At 28.8% G+C, this 17,090-nt stretch overlaps 2 protein-coding genes across 3 annotated transcripts in view; both read left to right on the top strand.

Annotated features, from left to right (window-relative positions):
* The first annotated feature begins 3,177 nt into the window (after positions 1-3,177).
* Positions 3,178-6,503, top strand: LOC100160514 (lipoyl synthase, mitochondrial). The gene is made up of 7 exons (XM_001945583.5): positions 3,178-3,410; positions 3,474-3,794; positions 3,857-4,013; positions 4,104-4,161; positions 4,228-4,386; positions 5,790-5,905; positions 5,979-6,503. The coding sequence occupies exons 1-7, from the start codon at positions 3,351-3,353 to the stop codon at positions 6,233-6,235; spliced, it is 1,128 nt and encodes a 375-aa protein (XP_001945618.1). The 5' UTR covers positions 3,178-3,350; the 3' UTR covers positions 6,236-6,503.
* Positions 6,504-7,526: 1,023 nt separating this feature from the next.
* LOC100159159 (histone-lysine N-methyltransferase SETD1B-A) overlaps positions 7,527-17,090 on the top strand; it is an 11,044-nt gene continuing 1,480 nt past the window's right edge. Inside the window, exons 1-14 of one of the 2 annotated variants that reach the window (XM_001945242.5) lie at positions 7,527-7,684; positions 8,071-8,570; positions 10,130-10,222; positions 11,042-11,219; positions 11,289-11,622; positions 11,718-12,241; positions 12,310-12,676; positions 12,742-12,871; positions 12,933-13,088; positions 14,375-14,476; positions 14,536-14,771; positions 14,856-15,484; positions 16,220-16,344; positions 16,448-16,882. In XM_001945242.5, coding sequence (XP_001945277.2) covers positions 8,085-8,570; positions 10,130-10,222; positions 11,042-11,219; positions 11,289-11,622; positions 11,718-12,241; positions 12,310-12,676; positions 12,742-12,871; positions 12,933-13,088; positions 14,375-14,476; positions 14,536-14,771; positions 14,856-15,484; positions 16,220-16,344; positions 16,448-16,882 — 3,795 coding nt within the window. In that variant the 5' untranslated portion in view covers positions 7,527-7,684; positions 8,071-8,084. Of the gene's footprint in view, positions 7,998-8,070; positions 8,571-10,129; positions 10,223-11,041; positions 11,220-11,288; positions 11,623-11,717; positions 12,242-12,309; positions 12,677-12,741; positions 12,872-12,932; positions 13,089-14,374; positions 14,477-14,535; positions 14,772-14,855; positions 15,485-16,219; positions 16,345-16,447; positions 16,883-17,090 lie in introns of both variants that reach the window. The other variant, XM_008184791.3, reaches the window with a different exon arrangement.

Here is a 17,090-nt window from a genome sequence, read left to right as displayed (position 1 = left end):
TTATCACGGCTGGACTGTATTTCATGTTCCACAGACCACAATATTAATATTTGTTCCAAATTCCAATCATAGTGGTTCTAATAGACATTTGTTCCAAACAGTTTTTGGATTAAAATAATATATTCATTGTCCATTGGAGCAAATTCAATTTGAACGATAGTACGTCATTGAGTATTATATTACTCTATATATTTGGAACCATCCACAAAGAAGAAATAAAAATATAATATCTTGAATCTTCTTAGGTCGTGTTTGCGAACTAATGTTTTTGTAATAGATAGGTTTATATAAATAAAAATGAAATGCTGTTCGTTGGTTATCACGTTACTTAAAAACGGTTTGAACGATTTAGCACATTTTTTTTTTTAATGATTGTAATAGTTCGATAAAGGTTTTTACGGAAAAAAATTGTATAAGTTGCCCAAAGGCCGAAACTTACACAAGGATTTTGAGATTTACGATGGAAATCAACAAAATATTGTATAATATTAATGGTATAATAATCATAGGCGCAATTTCAACTTTTGACTTGAGGGGGCTGAATATATTAAAGGCAAGCAGACTATTGCAATATAGCATTTTAAAACTGTATGTTCTAGGTTTTTTTTGGGGGGAGAGGGGCTATGGCTAAGTTTGGGGAGCTTAGTCCCCCCCCAATTTGCGCCTGTGATAATAATAATTAGTAGAATCTGTAAAAATTATATAATATTTTTTGATATATAAATGGTTGCCATTAGTTACTCGAGCATGATGATGTAAAATCATGAATCAAATCGTCGTGTTTATGGCCTCGAACAAAGATTAGTTGGTATATCTTCAAAAATAAAACAAACATAAGAGTTGAATGTATGTTTGTAGCTTATAAGCTCAAAATCTACTTGACCGATATTTAGTGATAATAGACAATTTAAAATTGATTTTAGAGAAATCAGAAAAGTTTAGAGAGTAGTTTGAAATACGTTCGATTTATACCAACTGCAGCTAACCGTTTGTCCATTTCGGTCGAATTATTCACAAAAGATGCACTGACACAGCGATTTTCCCGTGAAATTAGGTACACTAAAACCAATATATGTGTACACCTATATATAGTACTATATCTTTTCACTAGTGAAGTATGGGTTATACTTATCTATAATATAGTAATATCTAAAGATGGATGTTGGTTTAGACTCAACAACTAATGGACCGTTTTCAATAAAAAAAATATAGGTATCAATATATTATTAAATTCCTTGAAACTTGGAGTTGGAGGGTGTTTATATAGATAATTTTTTCAATAGGTGCTGTAACTAAAGGATAGGTAGCGGCTCACACATCCTCCTGAGACCCAATGTCCATTATAATGGACAATTATTATTACTGCTTTAGCACCCAAACTTAATATTATTTTTGTATTTTTACAAACCCATTGTCCACTTCAGTGAACATTTTCTCTCATCCCCACAAAAGCCCGCCAATCGTTGTTGTTTATATTATACTTCTGTCAATATATCCTTAAACTAGTAACAATTTGGAAGGGTAAACATGTGTTGATAATGTCCATTGAAATAGACATTGGGCTTGTGGTACTACAAAATTTAAATAGGTACGTGATGGGCCTCAGGAGGACATACATTTTTTGTAAGCTCACGAAAAAATAATATTATTGTTTTTGTTTATTTTAATGGTTGCTATTGGTTACATAGTATATTCCTATTTTCTATTTAAATTAATAGAAATATATTGTCATATTACAAACATTTTTAAGTTCTGAGCGGAGCAAAGAAGCTAGTGGTTTTAGAGAAATTAACACAATGGTGTTTATTTTTTTTTTTAATATGTATACATATATACAGGATATATATATCCTGCAGTACCTATATACAAAATTTCTACCAGAAGGAGTGCTTAGATTTCAACATAATATTACATTACAATACTATATTATAGACTATAGTAACATAGAACAATAGTACCTTATCTTTTAGCAAATTGGATCAAGACGGTACTTTAGAAAGGTCATTTTTCGATTTTCTCAATAGTTATTTAATGCCACGGGAAAAATTACCGACAAATTACAAAAAACCGCTAAATATGGGATTTTAATCTCTAACGCTTATTGTTTATCACCATAGGAACGAATAAAAAATATTAATATTATAATATTAATTCAACTTACGTCTTACAGGATATAATAAATAATAACAATATAAAATATCCAGACTGACAAACCGTTTCTGCTCAGAATCGTTATTCTTATACAATGATATTATATCATTGAATTGAAGTTGAATACAAATTACGATCTATTATACATTGACCCACTTATAACCTATACTGTACAGCAGAGCGACATCCACTTACCCGCTTTTTTTACAAATATATTTATCTATCTACATATTAGCACCTGAAAAAAATAAACAAAAATTAAAGAATTTTTAAGCATACAATTTCTATGCACCATACAATTTAAGAAATATTGCGACTATTTTTGAACTATTTATAGGTATAATAACTCAATAACTGTATAAGAAAATCTTATAACCTTTTAGATTCGGAGTGGAACGATGAATGTATTGATTTTACAATGATGTGTGTTTTTTTTTTATTTTTTTTTTTTTTTGTGTTTGTCATCACCTTTTAGGACAGTAAAAGTGCTTGGATTTTCTTCAACAGTACCTTTTCCGATAGGAAAGTGAATCTAGTTGGTACTTTGGGGGGTCAATAGTGAAATTTTTTCAATAGTTTTCAAAAGCGCCGTGAAATCAAAAAAAAAAAATTAAGGAAAAACGGGAATTTTTACGCAAAATCTGTTTTCAAGAAAATGTATTTTGGTTTTCGGTGTAACTTTAAAACGAATGACTGTAAATACATGAAATTTTCACTGGTTTTATATATTTTTATTTTCTAACTTACTAATTGATCATTTATTGCTGTTTTATAATTTATATTCACGGACTAAGATATATCTTAGTCGGTGGTTTTATTCATAGACATATTAACTAGTTAATATGTCCATGGTTTTATTTAATAATATTATAATTAATATCTTATAATATCTATGACGACCACGGTCTTATCACAGAATAGATTAATCTATTCTGTGTTCTTATCACAGTCTTTATTTTTTTTTACAAGACAGAGGTCGTGAACTTACTCACATATAGCGCTAAAGACATTATTATCACAGATTACAGAACAATTTTATCATAGAACAACAATGTAATATTATGAAAATATCAAATAATGAATAATTTTTTATAATTTCATCATTCAACCATTTTAATTAACGGTGTTAATACCGCATACACAGTTTATAAGCTGTTGTGATTTGTTTCTAACCAAATCAGTTAACATATTTACTTATAATGTCATGTTTGTTTAATAAATTCGGATCAAACTGGAAACCAAACCATCTATTATTCAAGGTAAATTTTGAAAACCATTTTACAAAATTAACAAACCATAATAAATATTTTAAATGTTTTCAGACTTGTAGACCTAAATCAACCGTTAGAGACAAATTCCGTGAGATAGTTCAATGTGGACCAGACTTATCAGATTTTATAAACGAGACACCAATAACATCAGAAAACTATAGTGGTAAATTGAGACGAGCAAAGGGTGAAGAAGACAGATTACGTTTACCTCCTTGGCTTAAGACTAAAATACCAACTGGGGAAAACTTTTCAAAAATAAAAGAACAGTTACGTGACTTAAACTTGCACACTGTTTGTGAGGAAGCTCGATGCCCAAACATTGGTGAATGTTGGGGTGGAGGTAAACATGGCACAGCTACTGCAACAATAATGGTAACATTTAATAAAAGACATTTTTTAAGCAATTTTACTCTTATTGTTTAAATATTTTGTAGTTATTGGGTGATACTTGTACTAGGGGATGTCGATTTTGTTCTGTCAAAACATCTAGAGCCCCACCACCTCCTGATCCCAACGAACCAGTTAATACAGCAAAAGCCATTGCATCATGGGGACTTGATTATATTGTGTTAACATCAGTTGATCGTGATGGTATATTAAATAAAGAAAAAGTTGCATTTATTGATTTATGAATAATATCATTGATTATAAATACTAGTATGTACTGAATTGTTTTTTTAGATTTGGAAGATGGTGGATCTGCTCATTTTGCTGAGACTGTAGTTGAAATAAAACAACGGTTCGTTAAAATATAGATGATAATTCACTTGTACTATGGTTACATAACTATAATTTTTTTTTTTAGTAATCCTAATATAATGATTGAGTGCTTGGTACCAGATTTCCGTGGATCAGCTGATAATGTTAAAACTATTGTAGATTCCGGTTTAGATGTTTTTGCTCATAATATTGAAACTGTTGAAAAGCTGACACCATTTGTTAGAGATCGAAGAGCAAATTATAGGTAAATATAATATAATTAAATCATTATTTTTACTAATACTTAAGAGGGCGTTACACGGATATTTATTATCTCCACCTAACATAGAAAATTTTATGTTCGACAGATTATATTTAGCTCCCTCCAGCAGCCTCCAAAATTTTTCAAGCTTACCATCTTTAGTGCATCTTAAAAACAGTACCTAGTTATTGTAATTGTTATATTTAAATAAGCCATACCTATATCTTATATCTAAGTTCAAACTTTCATGTTTAATGAGAAAAATACAAATATAATTAAAACACGCCATACTTGATCATATTTAAAATTATATTTTGTAAAGTTCAAACATTAATCACTAATCTAAATCATATTTAAAGGAATTTTTTTAAAATTAAATTAAAACGTTTCTAATGTGAAGTATAAACCTGATGCTCTAGATCAGCGTTCTAGAAGTATTAATATACCAAATGATAGTTCCTTAATACTTCTCCCAAATTTGTTGTGATTCCAATATTTAATTGATATAAGTTATTTATAATAATATGGCGTACTTTGCTCACGCATGCGGTGTGCCTTCTGCAAAAGTATAATAAATTATTAGTCTACAAACTCGAGCCACAGCATTTGTGAAACCTGTCATTACTGATTATTAATCATAAATTATTTTAATTACCACCGGTAAAAAAGAGTTAAGTGGATATCAAAATCGTAAGCAAACTTTATTAAAAGACAAAAAACCACTTAATGTTATATCTTCTTAACAAATGCAGACAAATTCAAAATATGTTTCAAAAAATATGTACCTATATTTTAATTTGCATAGTTTACCTATTTAGTCTAATTAAATTTATTTTTATTTTGTTCATATGATAAATTATCCATTTAATATGATCCATTAAGTAGGTACCTAAATACCTAGGTACCTTATACTATTATACTATTATTTAAATATATATATATCTTCTTCTTTATAATATACAATCTAATTTTTGAGTGTATTCTGTATCATTCATGTAACTTTTGAACGGCTTGACTGATTGAGATAAAAGTTAGAGGTACCAATAGTTTCCTCGAGTCTCAAAGTATGTTTATAGCAAATTTTTTAGCTCATAAATTATATAATTTATTATAATAAAGATTACTATTATGGCTATATATTAAAGTGTATAGTATTAAAATGATGTAACATATCTTAGGGAGGATTTAAGATTAGGGTGGCCAGATATAAAATACTTAAATACGGATTAATTATTATTTTTATATTTACTAAAATTAAATTACATCTATCATTGAATAAAAAAAAGACTAGTATTTTCATATTGATATTAATATAGGTACCAGGTTAAGTTGTTTAGTCATATATTACATATCTATATATCTATTATACTTATTATAAAATTAATTTTCAATCCATTAAATTATAGACAAACTATGTCAGTGCTACATAAGGCCAAAGAATTTAATCCACAACTCATAACTAAATCATCCATAATGCTGGGTCTTGGTGAAACTGATGAGCAAATTGAACAAACATTTAAAGGTAATTATTACATATTGCAAATGTGGAATATTCATTCCCCTTTTGTTTGCTACTTATAAACATATTTTTTTAGATCTAAAAGAATCATTAGTGGATTGTGTTACACTTGGACAATACATGCAACCTACAAAACGACATTTAAAAGTTGTAGAATATGTCACTCCTGAGAAGTTTAAACATTGGCAAGAGGTTGGTGATAAGATGGGATTTTTGTATACAGCAAGTGGTCCACTTGTAAGGAGTTCATACAAAGCTGGCGAATTCTTTATTGGAAATGTATTAAAAAAAAGAAAAGAAGTACAAGAGTCTAAAATATCTGACACCACTTAAATGTATTGTTGTTATTGTTGTTTATTATATTTTATATTGTGTTATTATTAAAATATAAAATATAATGTCTTATATTGTTATGAAAATCTTGTAAGAAACTGCTTTAAAAGTTTAAATATTTATGTACATATTTTATTTATTACATAGTATTTTGAAATTTAATGTGAATAGAACTCTAGAGCTATGGATTGATCAAGTAAGTAGGCTTAAAGGCATACAATATTTACAAATATACAAAAATATAATAAATATATTATATTTCAATGAATTATCTTTATTTTTGATTATATTAAAAACATTGGAATATATTGGTAACATATTACAGGTATTTTCATAGTTTTCTTGATTGGTAGTTGGTAGTTTTTGTAAGCTATATAATATTTTTATGAGTAAAATTGTTATTGTGACTACCTCTCATCTTCCTTACTCATCACTCAGCCCTTCCTGAGCCATTTTAAGCCCTTATTTTTTAATATAAATGTAATAGATAATTATTGTTTTTTAATTAAAATTATATTTTTTTTAACTATATTTAAAATTATAATTTTTATTTCACTTGTTATTTACTGTTTTCCATGTAGATCACACAAACACGCTTTACCAATGCCAATTTGCTACTTATTTTGATATTTAAAGCCATTTTCAAATATAAAAAAATTATTGACTACCAGAAGTCCAGAAATAATTTATTTCGCTCATAAAATATAACACACTTAAAAAACAAAAATATGATACATAACACAGTCAATAACTGATAAACAAAATTAACAGTCAAAATTCCATTTATGTAGTATAATTAACTTTAACTCGTAGGTCATCTATTTTAGGGGATAACTACACAATGTTACGCTTATGAGTTATGACTAACATTTTTGAATTTAAGAGGGAATTTTGGAAGTCAGGATAGACTTGATAGCGGGGCGATAACAATCAAATTATTTAATTATTGTTTTTTTTAATGGATTGTTTTACTCTGAAATTTTTTACTCGTCCGTCCGCAGCACGATATAGAGAATATATATATCTGGGTGGTCCGCGCATAAACATAATATAATGTGATCATATTATAATAATATGTATTGGTCAATGTTAACCTGGATTTTGGACCGTACCAAAATTACCGTATGCCCCCCACCCAACCGGGACCATACGTACGGCAATACTGGTAAAAGAATTGAATGGCCACAGTGCGTGCAACAAAACAATATTATTGTTTCGAACCGTGATGGGGACAGTTCGGTCCTGCGATAAGAATTCGGCACAGCCAATGTTTATACTTTTCGTTTTCGATACCTTTGTAGATTTGTGATTAGACATGTATGTACTAGTGTACTACATACAATATGTATGTTAGTGTTGTCGGTCGTCGGAACCCGGAGTCTGACTGATATTTAGTTCCGATTCTACTATTCCAGTTTATTTCGACTCTCGATACTTTGTACAATTTAGGTAATTCTTAAATACCTATTACCTACAAGTCGCTACTTTTTCATTTTAATTATTTGATTCAACGCGTATTCACTACTACTACCACTACGTAGTCGATTCTTAAAATCCATTCCGTCGACTGCTGCAATATTATACACTAAATTTGTTTTATAAATATTTTTATCAGATATTTAAGCAGTATTATGCTTGTTTATTATACGTTTAAAATTATACTCAATCATAGTCACAATCCAGAAATTTTTAATATTTTATCCGCCGTTCCGAATCAATAGTTAAATTTCAATAGAAATTTGATTATCATGAATAATATGATGTGTGTTTGTTTTCTGTTAAGCGTACAACAATCTTGTTAAATTATAGCTCATTGTACATTTTTCATTACTTAGATCGACAAAATGAAATGGAATCGTACCGTAAATATAGTTCGAGACATCATGACTCCCGTCACCACAACAAGCACCACAGACATCGACACCGCCACCATCACTATAGATATGATGAAGAGGAGTATGAATCGCATCGTGTTCACCAGCGACATCACAACCACAGAAGCAGTGATGAAGATAATGAATATGAGTATAACAGAAATACATCTACAAGGGTTGAGAAACCTCCTTCACCAATGTATCATCAACCTACTCGAAGACCAACTACTCCACCACCACCGCCACCACCACCACCACCGCAAACAGTATCAATTATTGAAAAGCCAAAAGAACGCAATTGGAAACTTTTGGCCGATCCATTTCTCAGCAAAGCAGTCACTAAAATATATCGCTACGATGGTGTCTTAGATCCCTCGTTACCTGAATTGCCTAATGAAGATCCACGAAAAACATTTAAAACTTTTACTTTGCCCATTGAGTTGCCAGTACCTAAATTTAAGGTATGTATTTTAAATTATCAATTTAATCTATCTATTAGATTTTCAAAAACTTAGTTATATTTTATATTTTTATTTTTGTATTTATTTTTCTAAAAAGGTATAGGTAATAAATACTTAAAAATTCATACTATAAACTAAATGTAAAATCCGTCTAAAAATATAATGGTGAATGGTACATTTATATGTACCTACCTATTATGATTTATGAACGAAAAATTAAATTTAAAAATATTTATTTTTCCAAAATCATCCATGTACCTATTATATTGTAGTATTATACCTGTGTACAGTCTTCTAATACATTTTGAATGGAAGAAAATGGGTAAAAATATATAAAAATATTTTAATAGTTTTGTGATAGGTACAACAAATGTTTTGAACAAATATATGAAGTCATCAATTAAGAGACTGAATTAATATATTTAATTATTTTTAATGTAAAAGAGTAAAGAAAACTTGATAAAACCATTAAACAATCTTTATAATTCTTATTCTACAATTTATTTCTTTTATCAGATAAACACATGTTTTTTATTTTTAATTAATGAAATTGAGTGGAAAGAGTAATATGATAAAGAAAGGTTAGAATAGTTTGATAACCACTTACCACAATATGTAACATGAATAATAATAATATTATTGTCTTTGCACATAATTTAATAATACATTGCTTCTATTTATGTTTGTGTAGAATTGATTTATCATATATTTGATAATTTTACATAAATATACTATATAAAAAATATAATTAAAAATGGTTTATTTTGTATACTGCTTTTAAAATGTATATTTAAAAAAATGTATACTATGATTACAGAAGCATAATAATATAATATATACGTAATATATAATATACAGTGAGTACCGCTTAATGTGATCACATTGGTTCAGGCCATTTTGATTCAATTTTCCAGTTGATTCCATAAAGCATATTTTTTTCAATATAATATTTGGTTTGGGATTCTCATTTGATTCCAATAAACGGTTGATTCTATAAAGCAGTGATCACATTAAGCGGAACTCACTGTATATATATAAATAAATTTAAATATTTTTAACTATTTATTAAATGATACATTTATGTAGAGAAGTAGGGAACTTGGTCTGAAAATACTATTCTATATTTTATACCAAATTTTATATTTTCATTATTATAATGAATTAATTTTATTAATTACAATGAAAAATCAAAATCACAAGTAAATTTGTTAATTATATACAGTTTTTCTTTTTTCAGTTTAATATTATTTCATTATAATATATTAGATTTATTTTTAGATAACTTTTGTTCGATTTCAATCAAATTATTGATGAAATTAAAACAAATTTTAACTATTATTATAATAAATAATTAATAAATTTGTTATTGGTAGTAAACATAATTTTTCAATTAAACAATGATTATGGAGTTTTATCGGAAAAATATAATAATAATATTTTAATAATAGAAATTTATCTGCGTATACATATTATATATAAATAGAAATATAGGTTAAATTTTATTAGAAAACAAGAACAGAAATAAGATTACGTTTTAAACTAAAAATTGATTTTTTTAGCTTGACAGAAACTACATTGGCCAACGTCCTGAAGTAGAAGTAACTTTTTCTAATTTAAACGATAATATTGATAAAGTGTTTCTGACTGACTTGGTGAGTGAATTTACTCAAATTAATAAAAGTTAAATAAAAAAATATAATAAGTAATTATGATGCTTTATTCGGCATTATAATTACTTGATTATTATTAGTAAAAGTATATTTTTGTGTTTAAACATTAAATTATTTTTTAGTTAAATTAAGGGTAGATTTTTTTTTGTGTTGAATATACATATTTTACTCGATATTTTACTATATATTCAAACAGTGAAAATTGTCAATAATGAAAGATTTATTAAATTCAACAAAAATAAAATTAAAAAATCTTACCTTTGTTTAAGGGGACGTTATAGTAACATTTGTTCTCTCCATCTTATAAGTGCGTAACATAACAAATTTTACACTCAGCTGATCACATTTATCTCCGTTAGTTTAAAAATTAGAGTGAATCGACCTATTATGAAACTTGGTGGCAAGAATATTATCTGTGTTTGTATGTGGGTTTTTTTATGAATGTTCAATTGTTTAGCAAGTTATGCGTATATAATATAGCGTAAATTAAAAATTCTTATAACTCACTTAAAAACTGAATTATCATAAAACCCACATACAAACACAGAAAATGTTTTTGCCATCAAGCTTTATTATGGGTCAATTCACTCAAATTTTTAAACTAACAGAGCTAAACGTGATATGCTGAGCGTAAATTTGACATGTTATGCACTTGTATCTCATGTTATGCTCATTGATAAAACTGTAACTATTTTATATTTTTATTTTTATTATGTCTAAGAAGTAGTGAAAATAATTAAAATAATGTTATTGCTTAATTTTTCTATTATTGCATTATATGATTCTTTTTACTATTTGCAGGTAGTGAAATTTGGAAAAATAGAATTGTTACAAATATTCTACCACCCAGTCACTAAAAAACATTTGGGTTTAGCAAAAATTATTTTTGAAGAGGCATCATCAGCTAGACACTGTGTTCAAAGGTTAAATGATACATCTGTGATGGGAAAAGTTGTCAGTGTATTTTTGGACCCTTTTGGTAAAAATATATTTTATTATTTTAAATTTTTGGATATTTTTATAACTAAATTATGTATACATTGTACAGCTTCAAAATGTAAATCAATGTTTGATAAGATGACTGAAGAAAAACCAAAACCTATGTTGGAAGTACCTAAAAGTAAACCACTTCCTATTTCTAATCGAGATCGACGTTCAGTTAAAATTTGTAAACCCAAAGAAGAATCTTCTGTTAAACCTCAGACGGAAGAGAAACCATCTTTGCCGCCCAAAACGGATAGTTATAAAAATTATAGTTATGACTATACCACTCCTTCTCCAGCCACTAGTGACCTTCCATCAGAGCAAAGTTATAGCAGTGGATATAACAGCATGGGTGGCACTCCTGCATACAATGGGACTTATCCCTATTCCTTTAATAGGTATAAATCATAAACTATAATTTATTTATTATTTTTGTTATAATATTATAAGTTATTTTTAAATGGTGCTTATTGTTATTACTTTTTATTTTAAGATATCCTTGCAGTGTTCCTCCAGTACCAAATAACCATTGGTGGGGAGAATCTAGTCCTATACCCCCACCTTTACCTTCAGCACCAGCACCAATATCAGTGCCTGCACCAGCACCAGCCTCTAAGTTAGATTCTGAAGCACAATCAAAATTGGATTTAGATACAAGAATTGAAATGTTGCTTAGTGGCATGTCTTCTCAAGGTGCTAGTGTAGAATCTGCATTTTTATCTATTGTAAAAAAAGATCCTGATGATGTTTCTGATATTGTGGAAGATACCATTGATGATGATATTAGTCTGAATCTTCCTCCACCACCCGGAGATAATGACAATCAATCTGATTTAGATGAAGAAAAGATTAGCAACGATGAAGAAACATTACCTCCACTTTCTAATCCTCCGTCACCTTTCTTGTCAAAAGATGTTTATATTAAATGTTTTGAAACTGCAGCCGAACAGTTAAAAATTACTAGAGAAAAAGAGAAATTAGAAGCAAAAAGCTTCTTAAATAATACTATAAGAAATGGTAATATCATAAAAACATTAGACTATAATTTGTTACAAAAAATTAATAAATATTTCATTTGGTTTTAGTAATTAATAAGAATATGCACGATTCTTTGCACAGTGATATCAGCTCCAGTGATGACGAATTCATGTTGGGATCAAGTCCTAAAGGAAATACTCCTGATGATGCAATGAGTTTATCTAGTTTGTCATCCCGCGATGAGAAAATTGTGGAAAATGATCCTAATATACCACCTCAATATCCACCATTGCCAAATTATCCTCCTCAAGGATATTATTATCCACCACATTTTAACAATCATTATGGCTATCAATATTTTCCATACCCTCCTAATTATCCATATGGTCCTCCGCTACCTAGAGCTGACTTTTATGAACCAAAACTATCACGTGATAGGCCTGAAAATAAAAATTACCCAGCGGAACTTAGAAAGTATGTGTTATTAATTTCAAAAACAGTTTCATTTATAATACTAATATTAAATATTTTTATTTTAGAAATTTAATGAATGCAGTGTTATATGAGTTAAGAGTTATTATTAAACGCGACCTTATGAAGAAAATGGGAACAGCTGTAGCTTTTAATGCTTTGGATCAGTGGTGGGAAGAAGCTGAAAGGCAGTCAAAAGTAAATTTTATCTACTTAGAATTTGTTTTGAAGTTATTGACATTTTTTAAATTATTTATAGTCTACTAGTGTCACTAACGAAGAGCCTAAATCTGCACAACCAGCTCCTAACCTTAATAGCATCTTGGAAGCTGGTACAGAAGGCTTAGAAACGTTAGCTCTAAGTGGATTAGGTTTAGGGTTCCGAGCAGCTATTCCTAAAATGCCATCATTCCGTGTAAGTTAACTTGTTTTATATATGTATATACTTTTTTATTATTAACAAATATATATATTGAATAAGATGATTTAAAATATATAAAATTTAAAAAAATGGGTCAACTTATTGTGGGATTATAATAAAACTGGATGATGTTATGAATAAGATAGATGTGACATTACTTCAGCTTGATTGTTGATGGCTTAAGGTTGTTGTGAGGTGTAAAGGTTGGTGCCATAGTGTTTTAGCTTATAATCATAGGTTGATTGGATAATTTGAAACAAATTTAGATATGAGCTTCCAAAATTAAGTCGATCCCAAAATTTGAATTTATTAACTCATTTCAGGACAAATCAGTGTTTTTATAGAAGAATTGTGTTGTTAAGAAAGATGGTTGAACAGAGAATATCTTAAGTTAGGCAGTTTCAATTAAAGGGATATTTTATATTCAAATAAAAGCAATGAATATGAAAGTACAGTGGATTAATTTTGACACATTGAGACCTAACTCAATTGCCCACATTAAGTGGTTGGCCTTATAAACCGAAATTAGTTAGACAGTATACATTGGAATTGAGACCAGACCATTTTTCCCATATTACGCTGTTGCCCGTATTGACCGGTGCTCACATTAAGTGGAATCCACTGTATTTGTTGTACAATATGATTATTTATTCAGTCTGAAGACATTTTTAATAGTAGAAAATGCTTTAATCTTCTAATTACATAGAGATTAGAAGTGAGGAAAAAAATTTTAATGTTTATGCAAAACTAAATTTGGACAAACATACCATTTTCTATTCAAAATTTAATTTAAAAAAATATTTTGACTTAATAGATGTTTAAAATTAAACATTTTTATGCTCTATAAAAAAACTTGGTAATTCAATACAATGTTCCTTACAAATTTTGTTTACAAAAACTAAATAAAAGTTAAGCGTGAAACCACATTTATTTTCTATGATTGTTTAAATTTTGACTTATTTGTAAACATATATTGTGTGTCCGCAGAACCTAGTTACTCTCAATTACTCAATTATCTACATTTTTCAGTACTCTATTAATATTTTTAAATTCTGTCTGATAGACATTGATGATCAATTAGTCTAGTTTCATGTCCGGCAAACAGAATTCAAAAATATGTATAGGATTCTGAGTAATACAAGTAATTTAATTATATAGTGTACCCCGTTTTAGTCGACACACAGTAGACTGACAGACCGTTTCATAACACAAAATGTTAGTTTAAATACTCAAATTGCTAATATATCCTTTTTAATAAAATATTTGATTGCAATTTACAGAGAAAAAAGAAGGAACCATCACCCAAGAAAACAAACGAACAAGATGATTACGGAAGTGATCAAGAAGAAATGGTTATAACGTCAGACAATGAAGCCAAAGATGTACGTTTAATTTATTTATTATTAAATACTTGTTAATTAATATATTTATTTGTTTTAAGATTGATGATGATGAAGTGACTAGACCTACATTTGCGGAACGAAAACGTTTGGGAAGAGACCTGTTTGACAGTGATAGTAATTCTTCTACTTCTGAACCGTCAGTTCATAGTTCTTCTGAGGAAGAGTCTAGTGATGATAGCTCTAGTAATGAGGGTTCATCTGACGGATTCGTCTGGCAAAATAAATTGAAAAAATTATGCAAAACTATGACAATGGATGATTTTGATAGGGTCAGGTAGGCAAATTTCAATGAATAATTAAAAAGTCAAATTTAATATGTAATATATGTTTTATGAGCCTTAAATATATTTGTTTTTAGGGAGCTCACACCTACTGGAAATGAAACTCCTGTAGAAATAGATACTTTACCAAGTTCTGATGAAGAAGGATCATTTGTGAAGTATAAACGTGATGATAAAGCTTTGAAACGAAAAATTGAAGATGAACATTTAGATGAAGAAGTTGAACCTAAAAAACGTTTACTTAATGGAGAAAAAACCCCCACTGAAGAAACCCCAAGTGGAGTATTTTCAGATCATTCATATTGTATGCCTCAACAGGTATACAGTCCTCCTCCTATATCTGATTGGGAAACTGATATCGACATAAATGATAAGTCTAAGAATGTAATAATCCAACCAGTAATAAATGAACAAAAAATACCAGAAGTTTTTCCAAAAAAAATTAAACAGCCCTTAACTGTCAGAGATAACAATAAAATAGAAAACACGAATCAGTTAATTGTACAAAAACATCGTGATAACCAAGTTAAAACTAAATATTTCAACAAACGAGATATGGTACAAGAAGCAACTGTATTATTTGAGTTCCTTACTAAGGGTATAGATGTGGAAGATATTAACTATTTAAAACAAAGCTATGATTCGCTGTTGTCTAACGATACTGTACATTACTGGATGAATGAAACACATTGGGTCAGCCATCCAGATATCCTTTTAATATGTTTATTATTATTATTTTTAATTTAACAATGATATGTATTGTCTTTTATAATTTTATATATATGGCTGATACTAGGAGGTGCATACATTTTATTGGATTAAGTTTTACTACAAACATTAAAGGACATTAAAACACTAAAAACAAATTTGCTTAGGTTTAAAGTATGTTATAAATTATTATCTAAAAAATATGGTGGGGGTCCCACATTTAAACAATTATTCAATGAGATTCAAGCAATTTTGAAATATGCGTGTGGCACTGTGTCATTATAGAGCGGAACTTTGAACAGATTATGTTGTATGTGTAAAAGTATATTAATACAACAATATTCATATTATTTACAACTATATTAATACAACAATTTCAATACCTAAAAATCAAATTTTTTGAGGACACCACACCCTAGTGTGTATTTATGTGTTTATGACACTGTATACTCTATCAAGGGAGGACTTGCGCATCCTCTCAGCTTCACCTTGCTATTGAAAATAGTTCTCCTTCAGCAGGTTTCATGTGGTGATATGCAGAACTGATTTTGGTAGAATTGAGGTGTGTTCTTTTGTTGGACAGAGTATAGTTCAGAGTTTTTTTTAGCTTTTTACAAGTTAAAGAAGATGAACGAATGGGTATAAACTGTAAATGAAGTAAACAGAAATTAATTTAATTTTGTTGGTAGTTATTTTATTAACACACTTAACATTTTCCTTAATTAATAAACACTGACAGCAGTATCAAATCAGATTCCACGCAAAAAGAAAAAAGATGAATGGAAAGTTCATGATACGGGATGTGGTAGAACTGAAGGTTATTATAAAGTGGATAGTAAACAAAAAGCCAACCATAAGGTAAATATTGCTTTTACCTAAATTTATTTTAAACAAAGGTACTTATTGAATTAATGAACATTTTATACTTTACCCATAATATAAATTAAATTTTCTATTTTAGTATCATTTTGGACACACAATTGCTCAATTAAACCGTATCACAGAGCTTAAACGTGTAAAAGAATCTACTGGCAAAATGTTAGCTCTTTCTCGTGAAGCACGGAGTAACCAGAGAAGGTTATTAACAGCGTTTGGGGCTACGTCAGACAGTGATTTGCTGAAATTCAATGTGTTAAAGTTCCGTAAGAAACAATTGAAATTTGGAAAGTCTGCTATACACGATTGGGGTTTGTTTGCTATGGAGTCTATTGCAGCTGATGAAATGGTTATTGAGTATGTAGGGCAAATGGTTCGCCCTGTAGTTGCTGATCTACGTGAAAGACAATATGAAGCTACTGGAATAGGTAGTTCGTATCTATTCAGAATAGATTTGGATACCATTATTGATGCTACCAAATGTGGTAATCTGGCAAGATTCATTAATCATAGTTGTAATGTGAGTATTTTGTACATTATATAAACAAAAATATTTTAGATAAGAGGATGTCAGCGCACTATTCGTTTTCTCTCTGGCCCACGTGTAACATAGACAAAACGCGTTTACGCAAAATCATTTTTTCTATGCATTTAAGTAATCTTAGAGTAAAGTCACCTATTACAAAAAAGGTAGAGAATAATATTTTTGAGGGAATGACATACCGTTT

This window comes from Acyrthosiphon pisum, chromosome A3 (genome assembly GCF_005508785.2).
Source record: "Acyrthosiphon pisum isolate AL4f chromosome A3, pea_aphid_22Mar2018_4r6ur, whole genome shotgun sequence".
Lineage (NCBI taxonomy): Eukaryota > Metazoa > Arthropoda > Insecta > Hemiptera > Aphididae > Acyrthosiphon > Acyrthosiphon pisum.
Note: the sequence above shows the minus strand (reverse complement) of the source record. Positions and strands in the feature narration are given on the sequence as shown.